A 23,492-nucleotide genomic window follows, 5' to 3' on the forward strand; every position below is an offset into this window, starting at 1 on the left:
AATTTAATTTTGTCCTCTGTTCTGCCAATACCTTAACCAGGTATAAGAGATACCAGACATTTCCATGCCACAAACACCGGACAGGAGTAAAGAGACCAGCTATGCCAGGATGTGACCAGCACCCAGTCTTCTCAGGTCCGTCCCCCCCCCCCAAAGACAATGCTGGAAGCAGTCTTGAGAATCCACCACCCCAATTCCTTCAACCTGTGGTGCCTAATCCCCCACTTTTTATTATAAAAAAAGAGATGAGAATATAATGCTCTGTCTCTTTAAGAGACAAGCCACGCCCACTCCCTTCCTGCTTGCAGCCTCAGTCTTCTCTCTGTCCATCCCCTCTCTTGGAGGGGCAGCCTCTCTCCCCCTCTCTCTCCTCTCTCCTCTCTCTCTCTCTCTCCCCTCTCCTTTTCCTTCCCCTCCATAACCCACCAAATAAACGTCCAATTCTATTCTGTATGGTGTGCCTATCTCTGTGTCTCCCACCCGCCGCCTGTTTGTCACTGTCAGAAACCAGCCATCTTCCCTGCCGGCATGGACTCTGGGACTGGCTGCTTTCGGGTCCCAGGCAGCAAATCCATTTCAATTTATATGTCTTTTCCACACTGACTAAAAAAATAAGAAGCACTAAATATACGAAATGAAACCATAATGAAAATTCTGTATTGAGTAGATCACTCCAAATCTAAATAAAATTCTTAGAAAGGCATAGGTACATGATAGCTAACTCATATTATACTCTGTACTTTGGAGGTTTTGTTTTTGAAGACATAATCTCTAATTCCTTGTTATTCAAAGTACAATCCGAGGACCTGCTGCCAGTATCATTTAAGAGATAGAAATATAGATACTTGGGGTTGGAAAAATGACTCAGCAGTTAGGAGCATTTTCTTCTCTTTCAGGACCAAGGTTCAGTTCACAGCTGTGAGGGCCAGCCATGATAATCTAAGTCTGTGCAGAAAGGAAGTTCTTTACTTCCTCCAACCTTTATCACCTGGGACTCTGGACATCCATGAATTTAAAAGAAATCTGGAGTCTCAATAGTTTACCCTGAGACAATACCTGTAAGAGGAACCACAGACTGAGACTGCCTGACCCCCAGCCAAGAGCAGACCATTCAAAGGAAATGCCTAGAGCCCCAAGAGCCGTAGATAGAGACACCTGCCAGCTTACCTCTACAGGACACCCCTAGTCAAATGTCAGCTAATCAGGGGCCCTAAACCTCAGAAACCCCTCACCCCCATCTCTACTACTATAAAAACCCTATTTTAATTGAGCTCAAGACTCTTTAGATATTCCAATACATTGGACATGTGGAGAGACCGAATTTGTAAACTTGATTAAAATAAAGACTGTTTGCTTTTACATTTGGGACTCGGTCTCCTTTGTTGGCTCTTGTGGGGACCCACAGATTTGGGCATAACACCAGCACCTGCAACAGTAGTTAGCAATTGTCTCTAACTCTAGTTCCAGAGGATCTGGTGCCCTCTTCTGGCATCTCTGGGCACCAAACAAAACATTCACACACATTGTAACAAAATAAATATTTAAGAAAGGAGAAATAAAATCTCTGAAGAGTTTACTCTTTTCAACCTTAAACAAATTCGTCTGTCTACCTGCACACAATACATACACATATTTTCTCTCTTTAAAAAAAATTATCTATCTATCTATCTATTTATTATATATACAATATTCTGTCTGCGTGTATGCCTACAGGCCAGAAGAGGGCACCAGACTTCATTACAGATGGTTGTGAGCCACCATGTGGTTGCCAGGAATTGAACTCAAGACCTTTGAAAGAGCAGCCACTGCTCTTAACCACTTTAGTAAATTATCTCAAAATCATAGATTACCATAAAATTTTCTGTTATTTAACTTTGAGAGATTAAATTATGAAGACATTTGCATGATCTCATACCTCCTTTTGTTGCACCTGGGTCTGAATAGGAGCACAAAGTAATGTGTTCATACCTACGGAGCAAACAGAAAAAAAATTATAGCAAGAAAAACATAATGCCAGGAGTCTGGTTTTCTTTTTTAGGACCTTCATCAGTTAGATGTATTTATTAGTGGCCTGGTTACTTGGTTGTCAACTTGACACAAGTTAGAGTTATCTGTGAAGAGGAATCTCATTTGAAAAAATGCAAGGCATTCTCTTACTAATAATTCCTGTGGGGAGGCCCAGCTCACTGTGGGAGGTTGTATTCCTGACCAGGTGTTCCTGCTGTGTATAAGAAAGCAGGCTGAGCAAGCCAAGAGCCAACAAGTAAGCAGCAATCCTCCATGGTCTCTGCTTCAGTTCCTGCGTCCCTGTTCTTCCTGTCTTGCGTTCCTGCCCTGACTTCCTATCATAATGGACTACAACTATAAACAAAAATAAACCCATTCCTTGCCAAATTGGTTTTGGTCATGGTGCTTAAAACAGCAATAGAGACCTTACTAAGAAAACTGGTTACTAAGCTCTTCATAAGAACCTATGAATTAAACATCTTTAAGATTTTAAATTCATATTTTCTTCCTCAAATCCTCCTTTTCCAATGCTGGATATCTAACCCAGGACCCCACTCAAGGCAAGCAAACAATCCATTCCTGAGTTACATTGTAGTCTTAAAAAGCCTTTTTCTAATGACAGAAAACAGTGATTATTATATTCATTTTGGAAATATTTTACCTGTATTAGTAATTTTATTTTTTTATACCATTTTGATTTTTTTTTAAGAGTGTCTTTGTACCCTTGGCTGGCCTGGAACTCACTCTGTAGACCAGATTGGCTTCAAACTCATAGAGATCCACCTATCTCTGCCTCTCAAATTCTAGAATTAAAGGTGTGTGCCACCACATCTGGTATTATTTTGTTTTTTCTATTTTGTCTCATCTATCCCAAGCTGGACTTGAATTTGCTAGGTAACCATGGATGACCTTGAAGTTCTGATCCCCCAGCCTCCACCTCCAGGGTGCTAGGATTACAAGTGTACACCATATCTGCTTATTAATTCTTTTAAGATTAACTTATATTATGTGTATGGATGTTTTACCTACATCAAAGAATCTAAATGAAACAAAAGGTATATGATTAAGAGAAGTATTTTGGTTATACTCACCAGTAATTGCACAATAATTATCATCTGAATTCTTATTCCTAAAAAAAAAATTATGAATTATATCCCAAGAAATTATGAAGAATCACACAGTTGAAGGAGTAAGGAAAATAGCGAGGAATAGTGGCGAATGCTTGTAATCACAGCACTTGGGAGTAAGAGGCAAGCAGGTTCAAGGCCAGACTAGTCTATGTAGTGAGATCCAGGACAGAGCTATACACAGTGAGATCCTGTCTTAAAACAAAAACAAAAACCAAACCAAACAAAACAAAAAGTCTAAGGAAGATAAAAAGGTTTTCATTGGCTAACTAGCAGAAAATTACACACCCTTACTTGAAGGGTCTTAATAATGTGTTAAACTAAGAACACCATAAAAACATGCTTTGATCCATGCTGCTCTTTCTCTCTCTCTTTCTTTTAAGACAGGGTCTATATAGTCGTGGTTGTCCTGGAACTTACTATGTAGACCATGTCGGCCTTAAACTCAGAGATCCACCTGCTCTGCCTCTTGGGTGTTAAGAGTAAAGGCATGCTTTCTTTTCTTTTTATTTTTTAAATACATTTTTAATTTTGTTTATTTATATTTTAGGTATGAATGCTCTGCATGTATACCTGCATACCAGAAGAGGGCATCAGATCAAATTATAGATGGTTGTCAGCCCCATATCGTTGCTGGGAATTGAACTCAGGTCCTCTGGAAGAGCAGCCAGTGCTCTTAACAGCTGAGCCATCTCTGCAGCCCCCAAAAGCATGTTTTCCTTTCTTTTTTTGAAAGACCTGTAAACCAATTCATTTTCTAAAACCTTAACACTTAAAAAAAATTAAAGCAGAAAGAACACAAGTATCTAGAGTAAAAAGCTGACTATATACTATTAAGTAATCTAATTTATGTTGTTTTTCATAAAAGCTAAAGATCAGCATGTAAAATTCACTTCTATAAGAACACTCAAATTAACTCACTGTGGGAAATGGATCATCCCAAGGAGGGAAAAATTGTTTTTCACTTTTTTCTTCTTCACTATTTCAAAACCATGGCTATTACTAATTCAATTTACTTCAAACAATTTTAATTTTAGAATCTTAATAGGTGGGGTAGAGAGACAGCTTAGTAGTTAAGAGGACCTTCCAGAGGACCTGAGTGTGATTCTCAGTACCCACATGGCAGATTACAATTGTCTACAATTCCAGTTCCAGGGGATCTGATGTCCTCTTCTGGCCTCTGTGAGTACTGCATCCACATGGTACACATACATGAGGGCAAAACTCTCATATACATAAAATAAAAACAAAGAAACAAACAAGAAAAATCAAAGATAATAAAATAAACACAATATGTATCTTCTGTGAAGGATCTCATCTTTGTTCACAAAGTTATTTTCAGAGGTACTTCATGATGTATGTATAAACATGTGCTTTGAATGTATACACACACAAGTAAATACAAACACATATGTACTTGTTGTTCTAGCTGAATAATTACATGTAAAATGTGTAATTCAGGGCTGGAGAGATGGCTCAGAGGTTAAGAGCACTGACTGCTCTTCCAGAGGTCCTGAGTTCAATTCCCAGCAACCACATGGTGGCTCACAGCCATCTATAATGAGATCTGGCGCCCTCTTCTGGCACGCAAGCATACATGGAAGGAATGTTGTATACATAATAAATAAATAAATCATTAAAAAAATGTGTAATTCATTTAATCATATCTTTTTTGCCATTATAATAAAAGTTTTGGTGAATAAACTTACATAGTCATCATTTAAAACATTTACAAGTAGATTGGTGAAATAAGCTCTCACACAGGAAAGTTATACTAAGTGATAAATTCAAGAATTTATATATAAAAACAGAGTTTGTCATCACTACTAAAACTATACTGTACACTTATTTTTCACATATAGCAGTACATATACTAAATTCTAGTTTGTATTTTGAATTAAAGCTAAGTGGCAGGATGCTAAAATAAAAATATTTAAAGTTTCTCATTTAATAGAAATAAATAATCACTTAAACATAATTAGTGTATGCCCCTTACTTACTGTAGATTCAGGACAATTTTTTTGGTTTCTGTCTCTAAAAATAAAAATAAAAAAAGTAAAGTTGTTAAGAAATGCTTGATTAAGTATTAGAAAAGTTATATAGAGATGTTAACAGCAAATTTAAAAAAGGATTTACTAGCCAGGCAGTGGTGGCACATGTCTTTAATCCCAGCATTTGGAAGGCAGAAGAAGGTGGATCTCTGTGAGTTCGAGGCCAGTCTACAGAGTGAGCTTCCGAACAGCCAGGGATATACAGAGAAATCATGTCTCAAGGGAGAAAAAAAAAGGACAAAAAAAAGTACTATTTAACCTTCCTGTCTCCCTGAATAACGGTATACTTCATTTCTTTTTTGTTTTTGTGAGGGGTTCGGTAAATGAGGGGTCAACTTGCTATATAGCTCAGGATGGTATTGAACTTGTTATCCTGCCTCAGTTTAGGAATGCTGGGATTACAGATGTGAGTCCCCACATTTGGTTGAGAATATACTTTGTCTACGTGTTTATATATATGTTCATTTGGGTGTGTACAAATATACATGCACATGTGTGAGTATCTAAGTCTAAGCCAGCAGTCCTTATGCAGGTATGGCAATCATCTTTACCAACAAAGCTACTCCCCTACCCCTGAGGGATACAGTATTTAAATAGTAACATAATGCTGGCAAAATGACTCAGTAGGTGAAGTCATTAGCTGCCAAGTAGGACCCAAATTCAACCCCAGGAGACCACATGATAGAAAAACAACAGAATCTCGACTGTTTTTGACCTCCACCCATCCTATGATGCATGCATGTGACACACACACACACACACACACACACACACACACACACACACACACGAGTGTGTGCGCACAGATAGAAGAGAAGCTATGAGTATATAACCACAGAAAAATTGTAAAGAAAACAGATTACCAGGGACTGCAATTACATATTTACCTGTAATTTCTGAATTTCTCTCTGTTTTCATTTGAGACTCTGTCTGGAATACTCTAAGAAGAGAAAAAGTAAATAAAGAATACTGAAAAACTTCTTTTTTAAATCTTTTTTAAATCTTTTACTATAGATTTATTATTGACCTGTGAAGTACTTTTTTGTTAGTGTGCAAATTTGCTTTTGACTTTAAGAAATAGTAAATTTCTACACACACACGCCAAAGAATTGCTTTGTTTATTTATTTATTATTATTATTTTTTGAGACAGGGTTTATCTATAGCTTTGGAGCCTGTCCTGGAACTAACTGTAGTAGATCAGGCTGGCCTGGAATTTACAGAGATCCGCCTGGCTCTGCCTCCCGAGTGCTGGGATTAAAGGCTTGCGCCACCACTGCACAGCCCTTATTCATTATTTTTATGGGTTTTTTTTATTGTTTGTTTGTTTGTTTTTGGAGATAGGCTTACACTCTAACTAGCCTAACTTATAACTCCCTATATAGAACAGGCCGAGTTAGGGTGTGGTGGCGCATACCTTTAATTTCAGGCCTAAGGAGACTGAGGCAGGGGATCTCTGAGTTCAAGGCAGCCTGATCTACATACAGAGTTCTAAGATAGCCAGAACTACACAGAGAAACCTTGTCTTGAAAAATGGAAAATAAAAAACAAACAAAAATAAAAACAGGCTAGCTTTGAACATAAAGAGATCTACCTGCCTCCGCCTCCCAACTACTGATCAGATGTAGTAAAGCACACCTTTCATTTCAGACTTGGTGGAGTGGTTCTCAAGCAGGTGGCTCTCTATTAGTTTAAGGCCAGCCTGGTCTACATGATGAGCTCCAGGATGAGAAGTTACATGGTGAGACCCTGTCCCAAAAAAACCCAAAATTTAAAAAAGGCATATGTCTACCAAATCTGAAAATCAAAGAATAAAAACATTTTAATACCAACTGGATAGATCTAAAAGTAATCTACAATTCTATAAGAAATAAAAAATGTACTCCAGATTCAGGGGATCCAGCACCCTCTTCTGCCTCTGGAAGAGCAGCCACCTTAGGTTCCAGCAGACATAACAGACTGCATTCCCTCAAACCAGAGCCAAAACAAACTCTAGAATGCAGCTGTTCAAACTCTTTATTTACTTTCACCAATGAGCTGACACTAACTCTTTGGTCTCTACTAACAATGAAAGTTTGCATCTAAGTAGACTTTTGTGAATTTCCCACAGTCACCCCAACTTTATCCCCATTTTCAAAACTTCTGGGGGTTTAATTTTGCTTTTTTGAAATGGGATCTTGTTGTGTTGTCTATATTAATCTTAAAACTCCAAGTAAGTCTTTTTATCTCTGTGTGCCAAATAGCTGAAATTGCTCCGTTTTTACTAATTAAAAAAAATTCTCAATGCCTCAACTTCCTTTAAACACATTTGCTTCACTTTGGCTTGCATGTTCCCATTATAAAACTCTGCTATTCCCCAATAAATGTTTGTTTCACTTCATTTATTCTTAAAGACAGAATCTTAGGCTAGCTTTGAACTCCTGATCCTACTCTCTCCACCTCCTAGTGGGTTCCTGAGAAAGTGGATATTTATTTAGTGGGTTATGGAGGGGAAAGGGAAAGGGGAAGGGAAGAAAAGGGAAGAGCAGAGAGAGAGAGAGAGAGAGAGAGAGAGAAAGAAAAAAGAGGGGGGGAAGAGGAGAAGAGATCTCTTCAGGAGAGAGATGGAAAAGAGCTTTTTTCAAGACAGGGTTTCTCTGTGTAATAGCTCTGGCTGTCTTAGAACTCACTTTGTAGACCATGCTGGCCTTGAAGCCACAGAGATCTACCTGTCTCTTCCTCCTGGGTGCTGGGATTAAAGGCAATATAAATAATCTTTTAAAAAAATATTAACAATTCTAATCATTTGAGAATCTCCATTTGATAACTAGGTTATTTATATCTGTTACATATCCAATAAATCGATGCATATAATTAACATAATATCTGTCACACTATAGATATTTAGTAATGCTCTGTCTGTCTGTCTATCTATCTATCTATCTATCTATCTATCTATCTATCTATCTATCTATCTATCTATTTATTTGAGGTAGGGCCTCACTATGTAGTCCTTGAACTCACTATGCAGCCAAGACTGGTCCTAAAGTTCCAGTCTCCTAAGGGCTGGAGTAACAGATATATGCCACCATACCTGAGTTAGTAGTGGCAACTGATAATAAATCAAATGATATATTTAAACCCACTTTTTAAAATTGTGTTTTTCACATTTACTTATTTTATGTGTATGTAACATGTATACATGCACAAATGTTAGTAAGCATATGCCACAGCGTCCATGGGAAAGTCATGTAGATATCAAGTATTCAAGATCTGCTAAGGATATAAAGTAAGTTCAAAATAAGCCAGAGCAACTTAGTAAGACTCCAGCTTAAAACACAAAATAAAAACAACAACAACAAAAAAAACAATAAAAAACCCACCAATAACAACAAAAAATATGGACATTAAAAAGTTGGGAGAAATATAAATGAGGAATGAGAAAGAAAGCAGATCAAACTCCAGAGCTTTACTAGGAGTTCTAAACATAAAACAATATAGCCTCTTCCTAAAATGTTTAGATTAATCTAGTTACCTCACACAAAAGGTAAATGACGCAGTCTAAGGTAAACAGAAAATAAAATTTTGACAATTCAGCATTTACAGAAAAGAGCTATCTTGAAATAACCTCTACTCCACAGGAATATCTCAGAAATAACTAGATTCAGAACATTTCAATCCATTCAATGTTGAAGAAAAAAAACAGAATCTAGAGTTATGTATCATATCTCACACTAGAAAGGTAGTAGACTTAGGGTCAGATAGTGTAGTGGGCATTCACACTGCCCAGGACCTTGGTTATCTGACTCCTCTAAAGGAAAGAGGCAGGAATCGCTCTCTCTGCTCTTGTGCTGGTTTGTATGGTAGGAGTGAAGCTGGTGGCTGCTGTTTGTGCTCTTTCCCCTTGTGCTGAACAACTGCTGTGGTGTCCAACCTGTCCTGTACCAGTGAGTATTCACCCCATTACATACATCTAAATCAATTCTTCTGAACCTCTCCCAGACTCTTGTGGATTCTCGTTACAAGGAAATGATGGAGCATGCCTTTGATCCCAGTACTCAGAGTCAGAAGCAGGCAGATCTCTTTGAGTTCAAGGCTAGCATGGTCTAAAGAGTGAGTTCCAGGACAGCCAGGGCTACACAAAGATGGAGTATAGAAGTTCAAGGTCAGCCTAGTCTACCTACCTCAAAAAACAACATCAATAAAGCAGAACCACAGTCTACAAAAAGAACCCTAAAATCAAAAGAAGCATAATTCATCAACAAAAAGATAAATATTCCCAATGGGCAACCTTTAATCCCAGCACTCTGGAGGCAGTGGTAGGGGGATATTTGTGAGTTGAGGTCAGCCTGGTCTAGAGAAAGAGTTCCTGAGACAGGATCCAAAGCTACACAGAGAAACCACGTCCTGAAAAAACAAAAAAGGAAAAGAAAAAAAAGAATAGGGGCTGGAGAGATGGCTCAGTGGTTAAGAGCCCTGGCTGCTCTTCCAGAGGTCTTGAGTTCAATTCCCAGCAACCACATGGTGGCTCGCAACCATCTGTAGTGAGATCTGGTGCCCTCCTCTGGCACGCGGGCATACATGGAGGCAGAATGTTGTATACATAATAAATAAATAAATAAATCATTATAAAAAAAGAATATATTACCCAAAACCATGTACCAAAGGAGTTGAAAATTGTATATTTAGTTACAGATTTCAAAACATAAAGCGATTACTTGTATGAAAGAATACAAAGGAGAAATATACTAGAAACAAAGAAAGAGTTAAGATAGCAAAAATAAAACTCATGAAACAAAAGAAAAAATAAAATCACACAATTAAGACACAACTGGGAAATAGTGTAATTAATCTTCAAAGGTAACAATAAGTTTATCCTATATTTCAAATTTTTAAATTTACTTTTTTATGTTATATGAATGTTTTGCCCAAAGGTATGTTCATCTACGTGTGCCTGGTACCCATGGAGGCAAAAAGGAAATCAGATCACCAAGACCTGGAGCAGTTATGAGAACTGGACAATTGGGAACAGCCATATGAGTGCTGGACATGGGATCTGAATACTATGGAAAGACAATCAACTATTGCTCTTAAATCTAAAGCTATCACTCCAACCTCGCTATTTCTAATTTTTTGTTATTGTTTGTTTTCTGTTTTTAGAGACAGGGTTTATCTGTGTAACAACCCTGGCTGTCCTAGAACTCTCTCTGTAGACCAGGCTGGCTTTAAACTCACAGAGATCTACCTGCCTCTATCTCCCGAGTGTTGGGATTAAAGGCATGTGCTACCACTGCCCAGCAATAATTCTAATTAAAATAAAAATAATTTATTTTTGTGTGCATTGGTGTTTTGCCTGCATGTATGTCTGTATGAGGGTATAGATCCTCTGGAACTGAAGTTGCAGACAGTTGTGAGCTGCCATGTGGGTGCTGGGAATTAAACCAGGTCCTCTATAAAAGCAATGAGTGCTGTTAACCACTGAGCCATCTCTCCAGTCCCAATATTTCTAATTTTTAAAAGCCCAATTTCTTCCTCTACTTTCGTTGGCTGGAACCTCTAATACAATGTTAAATAGCAACAGTAACAGTAGTTATTATTGTCTTGTTCTTGCTTTTAAGGAATTATTCTGCTTCTCTTATAAAGATAATGCTGAATAAAACCCTTAAAATAACAATTTTGGCTGGGCGGTCTACAGAGAGATCCTGGTCTACATAGTGACTTCCAAGACAGCCAGGGCTACACAGAGGAAAAAAAAAATTGTATCCACACATTCACTCTCATCATATGTACACAATACCCCCACTAATAACAAGAAATACATTTTAAAATTTTTATTTTATGTTTGGGCATTTGTGCAACATATAAATGCCAAGACACAAATACAAGGAAAGAGAGCTCTCAGTCCTCTGGAACTGGAGATACAAAAAGTTGTGAGCGGCCATGTGGGTACTAGGAATCAAATGTAGATCCTCTGGAAGAGCAGTCAGTGCTCTTAACTGTTGAACCACTTCTCCAGCCACATAAATACATTTTTTAAAGTTTGTTTTTATTTGTATTGATGTTTTGCCTGCGTGTATGTTTGTATGAGGGTGTCAGATCTTGGGAGTTACAGACAGTTGTCAGCTGCCATGTGGGTGCTGGGAATTGAACCCTGGTTCTCTAGAAGAGTACTCATTGTGCTCTTAACCACTGGGCCATCCTTCCATTTCCATTTTTTTAAAGAATTAAAAAAAAATGTGCCAGCAAGATGTCTCAGTAGATAAAAGTACTTGATGTGCAAGCTAACAACCTGAGTTCAATCCCCAGAACGCACAGCAGGAGAGAACTTACTGCCAAAAGTCCCCTGACATCTGTACACAAGCCAAGGCATGCACTAATTTGCACTCACACATAAATACAATATGTGTACACACTAATAAAAGTTTTTAAGTAAAAGGTATTTTTCAAAATAAAATAATTCACTTGTGTTGAGACAATAACTCAGCCAGTAAAGTGTTTGCTGTGTAAACATAAGGACCTATGTTTGGATTCCCAGCATACACATAATAAATTTCCCATTGCTGTTGAGCTAGAGAGATAAGGACTCCTGGGACTCACTATTCAGTCTATTAAAGAGTTCTATGTTCAGAGAGAGACACTATCTCAAAAGGTAAGGTGAAGAGGAAGATACCTGAAATGACCTCTCTGGCTCCCCAAAGTGCTTGCACACACGCGCGTGCACACACATGTATGCACACAAAATAACTATTCTTTAAAGTTTATTTAAGAAAAAAATTACCCAGATAAATTACCACCAACATATTTGATCTGACACACAAAAAAAGTATTACCTATAACATTTTACTTAATTTTCCTTTCAACTTACTTTATGGTATCTGCAAAGCTGACTCGACGGGTGCTTTTTCTAGTTCTTGGAGCATTAAATTCCTAGGAGAAAAGAATATAGGATATAATTCTTAATAAAAAATCACTGTGAATTAGGTCTCCATACTATTAGAAGCAGGATTCAAGTCTTATTTTGAATTAGTGATATAAAATTTCTCCAAACAGCCCAATATAGAAGCACTAAATGAACATAAATATAATTTTCCATATATTTTTCTGAGGTAGGACAGTTCTAAGGATTGAACCTGTGAACTCATGTAAATTTTTGTTTGTTTGTTTGTTTGTTTTAGTTTTTAAGACAAGGTTTCGCTGTAGCTTTGGAGCCTGTCCTGGAACTCACTCTGTAAACCAGGCTGGTCTTGAACTCATTGAGATTTGCCTATCTCTGTTTCCCTAAAGGCATCTGCCACCACTGCCTACCTAAATATCTTCTTTTGTTGTTGCTTTGCTTGCTTTGAGACAAGGTCTCAGTATATAAAATCCATGTTGATCTCAAATGTATAACCCTTGAGCTTCAAAGTTCTAACTGCTAGGATTACAGGTGTTTACCACTACTCTTAGCTTGAGTATGATTTTCAGTGAGAGTTAAAATGAGCATATTATTATTGCTTTTTGGCCTTTTGGCTTAAATCAAGTATAAAATTAGCATACTGACACAAACAACATATAACAAGAAAGACTGGGCACAAAACAGAAGCTATAGGGCCAAACTTTATTACAACCTTCTTTTAAAACTAAAAACAAACAACCAGCTTTTTTCTTTGTTTTTCACACAAGGTCTTACTATGTAGCTATGACTAGTCTGGAACTCTCTATATTGACCGGGGTGGCCCTAGAACTCAGAAATCAGTCTGCCTCTGCTGCCAGAATTATGGGATTAAAGGCATGAAGAACCATGCCCATCTAAAAAACTGTTTTCATTGTAGTTAAAATACACGTAAGTTACTATCTTTTGTGATTGTTATAGTATTTTAGACATGGTCTCCCATAGTGCAGATTATATTCAAATTTGCTATGTAGCCCATCTAAGAATGAAACCAAAATTTCATTTTCCCAGTGTTAAAATTACAGACCTGTGCCATCATGCCAAGCTACAACATAATTTAATAATCTTAAACATTCTGCCTTGACAAGTATTTACATTGTTTTTGTTAGTGATAAAAACCAAATTAAATTACCATCTTTACCTTTTTGTTTTGTTTTGTTTTATCAAGACAGAGTTTCTCTGTGTAGTCTTGGGTGTCCTGGAACTCATTTTGTAGGCCTGGCTGACCTTGAACTCAGAGATTCACCTGTCTCTGCTTCTTGAGTGCTAGGATTAAAGGCATGCAACACCACCTGGCCCTTTACCATTTTTCAAAAAATTGATGAGTATATGTATGCTCATGCACCATATACATACAGGTGCCATGGAAAACAGAGGAAGGTGTCAGATGCTCTGGAACTAAAGTTAGAGGTAGTATCAGTCATCCAACAGGAATTGAATTTGGGTCCTCTGCAAGAGCAGAAAGTGCTCTTAACCACTGAGTCATCTCACCACTCTCATCTTAATACTTTTTAATTGTACATTTCAATAGTGTTAAAAACATCTTGCTGTGTAACCACTCTCTATGCCTTCATCTTACAAAATTAAAGATGTACTTATTGGGACTGGAGAGATGGCTTAGTGGTTAAAGAGAACATATAGCTCTTGCAGAGAACTGAAGTTCATTTTCCATTTTAGGAGGCTTGCAACTCTAGCTGAGGTTTGGGGGGGATCTGATGCCTCTGTGACCTCCATAGATAATGTGGGGTTCTCATCTGTATGCTGTGAATACCACCGGTTAATAAAGAAGCTGTTTCAGCCAGTGACTTAGCAGAATAGAGCTAGGCGGGGAAAACTAAACAGAATGCTGGGAGAAAGAAGGCAGAGTCAGTGAGAAGCCATGTAGCCCCGCTAGAGACAGACGCTGGAACTTTACCCAGTTAGCCACAGCCATGAGGCGATACACAGATTAACGGAGATGGGTTCATTTAAGATATGAGTTAGCCAGAAATACACTTAAGCTATTGGTCAAACAGTATTGCAAATAATATGGTCTCTGTGTGATTATTTCAGGGCTGAGCAGTTGGGAACAAACAACCAGCCTCTTACAACATATGGTCACTTACATTCATGGGTGCATAAGACTAAGACAGACAGACAGACAGACAGACACACACACACACACACACACACACACGGACACTTACATTCATGGGTACATAAGACATACAGACACACACACACACACACACACAAAATTAAAACAAACAAACAAAAAATATACATTTAGATCCTTCCTCCAAATCCTTGGCAAATGGCATTCTATTTCTATATCAATTTTACTATACTTCATATAAGTGGTAACAAGTAGAATCAGTCTTTTTTTTTTTTTTTTGGTTTATCAAGACAGGGTTTCTCTGTAGCTTTGGAGCCTGTCCTGGAGCTAGCTCTTGTAGCCCAGGCTGGCCTCGAACTCAGAGATTCGCCTGCCTCTGCCTCCCAAGTGCTGGGATTAAAGGTGTGCGCCACCATCACCCAGCGAATTTGCGTTTTTGAGTTTTTTTTTCATTTAAGTCTTCAAGATTCTTTCATGTTATAGTATATGTCAGACGTTTAATACTATACAAGATGTTTCATTGTATATAAATACCATATTTTGTTTATTTAAACAAAATGGATGGACACGTAGATTTTCCTTACTTCTTGACTACTGTGAATAATGTTGCCGTGACTATGTATTATCCCTCTCTCCTTTTTTCTTTTTGTTTCTTTTTTTTAAAGTTTCTTTGTGTAGTCCTGGATGTCCTGAATGAAACTCGCTCTGTAGACCAGGTTGGCCTCAAAGTCAGATATCTGCCTACCTCTGCTTCTGGAGTGCTGGGATTAAAGGTTTGTGCCACCCAGCTGACTACGTATTTCTTTAAGGGAGCTGGAGAGATGGCTCAGTAGTTAAGAATATGTACAGCTCTTACACAGAATTCAAGTTTGTTTCAGCACCCAAACTGGGCAGTTTACAACTACCTGAAATTCTTGTTCTGGGGGATCTGTCTCTTCTAGCTTCTGTGGGCTCCAGACACTCACAAGGAATACATACTGATATACAGGCATTCACATATATGATGTGGGATTCCCCTCTGTATGCTATGAATATGTTTTATTACCATTGGTTACTAAAGAAGCTGTTTTGGCCAATGGCTTAGTAGAGTAAAGCCAGGCGGGAAGTTCGAACAGAGATGTAGAGAGAAAGTAGGCAGAATTAAGTAAATGCCATGCAGTTGCTAGAGAAGAATGATGCCAGTCACTAGCCCGAATCTTACCAGTAGGCCACAGCCTTGTGGTGATTAATAGAAATAGGTTAATTTAAGAAGTAAGAGTTACCCAAAAAAAAAAAAAAAAAAAAAAACAACGCCGGGCGGTGGTGGCGCACGCCTTTAATCCCAGCACTCGGGAGGCAGAGGCGGGCGGATCTTTGTGAGTTCGAGGCCAGCCTGGCCTACAAGAGCTAGCTCCAGGACAGGCACCAAAGCTACAGAGAAACCCTGTCTCGAAAAACCAAAAAAAAAAAAAAAAAAAAAAAAAAAGAAGTAAGAGTTAGCCAGGAATATGCCTAAGCTATTGGCCAAGCAGTATTGTTTGAAATTAATATGATTTCTATGTGATTATTTGGGTCTGAGTGGCCAGGAACAAACAAGCAGTTTCCACCTACACATGTAAACATAAATTAAGAACAAATCTTAAAAAAAAACAACCAAAAATAGTATGCCATCTATACTAAGCAGTCTACATGGTTAAAGGTCAAATCAGACATAGCACACATGACAGACAGGAGATAAAGTGCTTGCCATTGTCAAGGGCCATGCGAGGTACAGCAGGAAAACTAGTATTCAACAGACCAACCTACCAGACAAGTGATAGGGAGCCCAAGGACACGGAGTTACTGAGAGTAGAAATCAGTTCCTCCTGTCTGGGATGGCTCATAAAGTCACTTCACCTCTTCCCTAAGAATTTCATTTCTTCCCTAAGAATAGCTTTAGGTGTTTCCCACTGCTTGTGTGTTTATGTTATCTACTGGACACACATATCTGTGGGTAATCTGGCAGAGGATTTTTCATTTTGCCATATAATTTTGACATATAGAATATATACTGGGTACCTTGAATTCTTCCACAGCAGACTTGGGAGAGGGCAACCTCTGTTTACCCTTGTTCTATTATTGACCTTGTTCTATTATTGACAAGAAACTTAAGCAGTCCTGGAGAAAGAAATTCCTTCACACTTGGTTGTCAGTGGGAGGCTAAAAGTGTCACTACAGAGCCATAGTTTTCCCCTTTGATTTAGTCACTGTAGATGTAATCTTTAGAGCTGAGAGATCTCCTTTAATCAGCTAACATTTGGTGAATACACTAACTCAGACCAAATGCCGCAGGATTCCCCTGCTTGTTTACTTAAGTTGCCTAGCTACTTGACATGCCCTCTGCCCCCTGGAAAAAAGTGATGTATAAGACAATTCTTGCCTTCCTCATGGTTTCTACGGATTATAAATTTTTTGCTCTCCACTTAGTCATTTAAGAATATACCAAGTGCACGAATTCTCCTTTAAACCCCCCTAAATGGCTTAACCTCTCTCTCTTTTAATTAACCTCCTTCCCTCCTACGAGCTGAGGAGGCTTTCACAAACTGCTTCCACTTTGAGTCATGAAGAAAGCTAACAGTTACAGAAATTTGTGAAAATCCTTATCTGCCTTATCTGACCCTGAAGGAATTCCAGCCCTGTACCATGCTATTGCCAGAGAATTGCTAGTAGTGTCTATATAAGCTAGAAACTTGGCAGAAGAATAAATGGGACATGATGAGAAGATTTGTGTGAGTTGATTCATTCCTTTTACCCTCAGATCCCATTAGTCAATTCCAGTGCTTGCTGTAGCATTCCTTCTGGATCCTGAGAGGTTTAGGAGGCTGGTCCCCAATAAAACTTGATATGCCATATAAGTGAGAAGACTGGATTTCTAATCCCTAACTCCATAAACTAGACAGATAGGCTAGAGAGATGTCTCAACATGCAAGGGTATATACTAGTTTGTGTCAGGGTAAGGACTCAAAATACCATTCCCTACTTTAATCCAAGAGGAGGTTAAATTATTAGCAACAAATAGAGTTTTAAAAGTATAAATGCCAGACTATTCAAGAATTTGGATTTCGGTCGGGCGATGGTGCACACCTTTAATCCCAGGAGGCAGAGGTAGGCGGATCTCTGTGAGTTCGAGGCCAGCCTGGTCTACAAGAGCTAGTTCCAGGACAGGCACCAAGAGAAACCCTGTCTCGAAAAAAACAAAAAAAAAAAAACAAAAAAAAAAAGAAAAACAAAACAAAACAAAACAAAAAACAGAATTAGGATTTTTTTTTAACACTGTGTCACAGGGTCTCATACACAGTATGTAAGCATTCTACCACTGAGTTATGGCTCTAGCCCAAAAGTGCTGTGGAATATTTTGATTACACTCTGACATTCCCAAGACTGACCAACCTTGAATGGGGACAGGGCCAGTTTGAGAGAGAAGACAAACAGGAAGAAAGGGGTGGAGACTAGAGTTTGAGCTCTCCTGGCTCTGGGACAAGGGAAGAGCATGTCATTTGTGGTGTCTCTAGTCAAAAAGAAAGTTGGCTAGTTGCTACTCAGTCTCTTTGAGCTAGCAGGCTTTCACCTCATCCTCTGACTTCTGAATCTTATTGATAAGTAGAATGATAAAAGTCTTAATTAAAACCGATATATCGTGGCCTGAGTGACCAGGGGGGTCACTGACTGAGGGGCTGTGGGATGGTAGGTAATAATTAAAATATCAGCAGATTCATGTGCAGCTGCTAAACCAACAGAAAAACATCACAAAAGTATTTGAACAATAACACGGAAGCGATGAGATACTTGTGCACATTTAAATGGGAATCAATTATGGTATCATCTCTTCACATAGCTAATAAAATTCATGATGATCACTGCAGTCAGACATGATGACAGATTATAATCCTAACACTTGGGAAGCTCAAGCAGAAAAATTGCCACAAATTCAGCGTCACTCTGCGCTATGTAAGTAAAACCTAATCTCAACAAACCAAGTTCCTCAACAAAACAAAATCACTAAAATTGCAAAGACTTACCTGAACTGTTTCATTTCCACATTTGAGGTCCTGAAGAGGACTCCGTGGGGGTTTCAAAATCTAGACACAATAATTAGAATTAGTCAAGAAAATCTAACAAGAGGCTGGAGAGATGGCTCAGTGGTTAAGAGCATTGCCTGCTCTTCCAAAGGTCCTGAGTTCAATTCCCGCAACCACATGTTGGCTCACAACCATCTGTAATGAGGTCTGATGCCCTCTTCTGGCCTGGAGGGATACATGCAGGCAGAACACTGTATACATAATAAATAAATAAATAGACAATCTAACAAAGTTACATAAGTAAAAAGCTAAATTTTTCACTGAAATTCCTCAAAGTTATATTGTTCAGTGTTATGTGGCGGATTTAATGTCTTCTCCTGGCCTACTCTCCCAAATTCTTTTGCACAAAGGTACTGAGACCGTCTAAGAGTCTGAAATTTCTTTGTTCATAATGTTGAGCTCAAGAATGAGGCCATGCCCTAATAGGATAATCATGCTAACACAAATCAGTTCTAAGTCTTATTCTCCTATCTTGAGGAAATATATAAAACCCTTCACATAAAACTTAAACATGAAAATAAGGAGAGCTAGGTATATCAGCAATCAAGAGATAATAAAAAAAAAAGAAAGAAAGAAAATCCTAGCAGGATTATGCTAAAATTTCTTATGGGTAAGTTTTGCATATAGGTACCCTATATTGTTGCACTTTTTCAGTTTTATAATAATATGAATTTAATATGTAAATCAACTTGGATGAACTTGTGGCTTACAATAGTTTGAATGCCAGGTTAAATATATTTTTAGAGAGAAACATAATACATTTTAAACATTTATAATAATGAAGTATAATTTATATAGGAAAAGTTTATTAAATAAACACATTTGAAAATATCATAGTGATGTATAAATATGCTAATAAAAGTTTATTAAATTATTTAAACAGTACAAAACTATGAATTTTGGCATATTTACTGAATTGTTGTATAACCAGACTATTTGAGTCTTTAACCAGAAAGCAATAAGAAGCTAGTTGAGATGCCAAGGTAAAGCCAAAATCAAAATAAGCATAGTTGTATTCAGTAAAAATAACAGCTATTAATTGAAATAAAAGTATTTCTTACTGAGGAACGCCGTCTTCTAACAGGCTTCTGTATATTATCACTAAAAAAGAAAAGGAAAAATTATGTGTACATAGATTAATAACTTAATTTCTAAAAGCTATCATCACCTCATCCCTCATATGTTATAGTATAATACTTCAATGTTTTAGCTCTGTGAGTTTGAAGCCAGCCTAGTCTACCAAGGAGATCCAGTGCTAATACACAGAGAAATCCTGTGGGGGGTGGAAGGCGGGGGTGGGGGTGGGGGGTGGAGAGCTTCTTTGGCTGGGTGATGGCACACGCCTTTAATCCCAGTACTCTGAAAACAGAGGCAGGCAGATCTCTGTGAGTTTGAAGCCAGCCTGGTCTACAAAGGGAATTCCAGATAGCCAGGGCTACATAGAAAAACCTTGTCTCAAAAAGAAAGAAAGAAAGAGAGAGAGAGAGAGACAGAGAGACAGAGAGACAGAGACAGAGAGGGAAAAGAAAAGAAAAAAATTCAATGTTTTAAAGGCATACTGTTGTCAGACGACCAGTGTGTGTGTGTGTGTGTGTATAAGGGGTATGTGTGTAATGTAAGCCTGTAATCTGGCTTTTGAAAGGCTGAAACAGAAGGATCACAAATTTGGGGCCTACCTTGGATACCAAGTAAGTTCAAGGCCAGCCTGAGCAATTTAATGAGACACTGTTTCAAAGCAAAATGTAAAAGTATGGAGCTATAGCTTGGTGGTAGAGCATTTGCCTATATTGCATGAAATCCTAAAATTCAGTTTCTAGTACCAAAGAGGTAGGGATGAGAGAAAAAGGCTAGGAGTGTAGTTTAGTGGTAAAGTATATGTTTAGCATGCTGAACATATAACAGCTTCTTATGCCCAGAGTAAATATCTTTAAAAAGGTGGTTGAAAATGGTAGTGCACACCTATAATTTCAGAACTCTTGGGAGGCAGAAATAGGTGCATCTCTGTGAGTTAGAGGCCAGCTTGGTCTACAAAGCAAGTTCCAAACAGCCAGGTCTAGTACACAGAGAAACCCTGTCTCGAAAAACAAAACAACAAAATAATCATGTTCTATAAGACTATCTCTTAGCCAGGTGGTAGTGGCTCATACCTTTAATCCTAGCACTCTGGAAGCAGAGGCAGGCAGGATCTCTTAGTTTGAGGCTAGCCTGGTCTACAGAGTGAGTTCCTGGACAGCCAGGGCTACACAGAGAAACTCTGTCTCGAAAAATAAAACAAGCAAACAAACAAAGTTCCCATAAATAATAATTAGTACCACATAATTTACCATATCTACAGAGGTGAAATTATTAAATAAACAATCTCTAAGTCACCAAATATTAACTGTGGTTACTATGGTGTGATTTTTTTTGACCGGGTTTTGAAACTTCCAAATGCCTCTTGGCCATATAGGTAATTGTGAGGTGTAAGAAAAATAAAGACAGTATAGAGACTCAAATGATCACAGGCATTATGTTCTACTAACTAGCTGTTTCAAGGAAGAAAGTGAGTTTTGTTGGCATACTTGATCTTTAAAGAAAAACTGAAAATCTAATTACTGCATGAAATCCTGAGATTTTTTGCAATTTGGTCAATTAACTTAAAAATTAAGTATCATGTTATAAGTTAAAAATTAGAGCCAGGTGGTTGTGGCACATGCCTTTAATATCAGTACTTTGAAGACAGAGGCAGATGGATCTCTGAGTTTCAGGCCTCAGGAACTTCATAGTGAAACTGTCTCAAAAGACATTATTTTTAAGCTGCAAACAGATCACTAGTTTATGATTCTATATTTTGTTTTGTTTTGTTTCTTGAGACAGGGTTTCTCTGCATAACAGTCCTAACTGACCTAAAACTAGCTCTTGTAGACCAGGCTGGTTTTGAACTCACAGATACCCGCCTGACTCTGCCTCCCAAGTGCTGGGATTAAAGGTGTGCGCCATCACTGCTTAGCTATGATGCTAATTTTAGAGAAATCATTTCATCTCCTAAGGCCTTAATGGGGCGAAAGGTGGTATCTATTAAAGTCCTTCAAGTTCTCAGTTCTGAACTCTAAGTGAACTTTTACAAAGCTATGGCAGAAGGGCTATCACTTTTTAACACTGACTTTTACTTAAAACAAAATAGAAAACAATTTCAAATGTCACTAATAGTGTTTAACTAGTTTGAAAAGAATCTTTCTGTAATACAAAACATTTTAGCAGTACCAAATGAACTTACTTCTCTTCGTTAGCCTCTGAAGACATCCCATCCATTTTTGAAAACTTTTTTTTCCTGTAAAAAATAAATAGTATTAACAAGTAAGAAAGATAAGAAAAATTATAATATATGGGAGATTGGGAGCATGGGTGAGACTTTAGAGTTATTTTGTAAATACCAAAAATAAGAAGCAAAAACCACATTGTGAACTCTAAAACACAAGGGATTTTTAGGATAGTTTAAGTACCATATTATACTTTTTTCTCTCCTCTTTTTAATTTTTTTAATTTGTGCAGAGGAGAAAGCAGGAACTCTCCCTCCACCTTGCATTTGGTGACTTCTAACCTAGCACGACTCTCTGGCTTTCTGGAAGAAACAGGGGACTACTTCTAAAACTGTGGGTCGTGACTCTTTCGCAGGGGTGGCATACCAGATATTTATTTTATAATTTACACTATGATTTCTTTATATTATGATTCATAACAGTAGCAAAATTACAGTTATGAAGTAGCAATGAAAACAATTTTTTTGATTTTTGAGACAGGTTTTCCTGTGTAACCCTGGCTGTCCTAGAACTAGCTCTGTAGTCCAGGCTGGCCCAAACCTGCCTCTGCTGGAATTAAAGGTATATGCCACCTTGCTCAGTTGCAACAAAAATAATTTTATGGTTGGGGGTCACCACAACATGGGGAACTGTATTAAAAGGTCACAGCATTAGAAAGGTTGAGACCCACTGTTCTATAAGAATAGTTTCTGTACTCAAAACAGATAAAAAATACTTGGCGATATTAACCTAAGGTAACCTAAACACTGTAGTTTGAAAGTCTTTGAGACTCATTCTTCTCCAACTTGTGGACTAATTGGCATTTAATTGATGAGAGTCAAAACTTACCGGAACTTTGAAAAACCAATGGTGGTGGTGGTGGTGGGGATTACTGGATGTCTCTAATTCTATCAAATGTGTATTATATGATATAACCCATATGCCTATACCCTTAATAGAAATAGGCCAAACCCTAGACCATTGCAATAAAGTTCACATATAAAATGCTTTTTGATCACATTCATACCGATTGGTGATTAATTCCAAAACTGCATTTGACATTTAGGGGCTTACTTACAGGGGGGTTTGGATACTATTTGTTTTTTAAACAGCCATTCTTGAAATCTATCAGGCACTGTGTGAACTACTCATTCAAAATAGTACCTGTGGGAGCCCATGTGTGATTCAGTTTCTGTGGAGACCATTCTGACTTTATAAGTCATTTGAGTTCAAGTTTGCTTGCTCTGCTTTTTCCAATAACTTTGAGGTCTATGAGAGCCTTCTGATTTAAGCCCATGAAAAAAGAACACTCTATCTAGTAGACAGTATACTGCTGATGCCAAACCCCAGGAACATCAAGATAGAAAGCGAGGCTGCTTAGAGCAGCAAGCGCCTGGTGGAGAGGAGGCTGCTCACTCAAAGACAGGAATGGTCTTGTGGTTAGATACTAACTGGCTGTCTGTGCTGTGCTTTGTTCTGCTTTTGTATACAAGCAAGTTCTGAAATAAACTGTGCACTGTTTGGTTTGACCAAACGGCTGCCAAACAGACCTCCTGATTCTATCCTGTCTTCTGTCTCAGCTTCTTTCATCTGACTTTCCTTTGGCCTTGAGTACACCCACTCCAGGAACCCTCGCTGACGCCTACAAGGACCTAGCTACATTACTGTCAATTATAATAACATATCATTGTGAAGTTTCAGCAACTGGTATGAATAAAAGCTAGGGGTTTTGTTTGTACAATGTTCAAGAGGCAAACTTATATAATTAGCAATTTGACTAATTAAGAAAAAACTGTATTTCTTTACCTTCAATTTATATTTATCAAATGGCTACTAAGTGTTAAGACATACTCATTAAGTTTATTGAGCCTAGCTATATAATAAATTGAACTATTTGGTATTTCTTTTGGACTGAACCAAAATGTTTGA

At 37.9% G+C, this 23,492-nt stretch overlaps 1 protein-coding gene across 2 annotated transcripts in view; it reads right to left on the reverse strand.

The window, feature by feature from the left end:
• The window catches only part of Knl1 (kinetochore scaffold 1), a 66,316-nt gene that overhangs the window by 40,708 nt on the left and 2,116 nt on the right, over positions 1-23,492 (reverse strand). For both annotated transcript variants that reach the window (XM_048459469.3, XM_087911298.1), the window contains exons 2-9: positions 21,542-21,595; positions 19,347-19,386; positions 18,226-18,285; positions 12,028-12,089; positions 6,073-6,125; positions 5,135-5,168; positions 3,099-3,136; positions 1,916-1,968 (exon numbers count right to left, since the gene is read on the reverse strand). In XM_048459469.3, the coding sequence (XP_048315426.3) occupies positions 1,916-1,968; positions 3,099-3,136; positions 5,135-5,168; positions 6,073-6,125; positions 12,028-12,089; positions 18,226-18,285; positions 19,347-19,386; positions 21,542-21,576 (375 nt within the window). In that variant the 5' untranslated portion in view covers positions 21,577-21,595. The remainder of the gene's footprint in view (positions 1-1,915; positions 1,969-3,098; positions 3,137-5,134; positions 5,169-6,072; positions 6,126-12,027; positions 12,090-18,225; positions 18,286-19,346; positions 19,387-21,541; positions 21,596-23,492) is intronic.

Source organism: Myodes glareolus, chromosome 10 (assembly GCF_982192425.1).
Source record: "Myodes glareolus chromosome 10, mMyoGla1.1, whole genome shotgun sequence".
Classification (NCBI taxonomy): Eukaryota; Metazoa; Chordata; class Mammalia; order Rodentia; family Cricetidae; genus Myodes; species Myodes glareolus.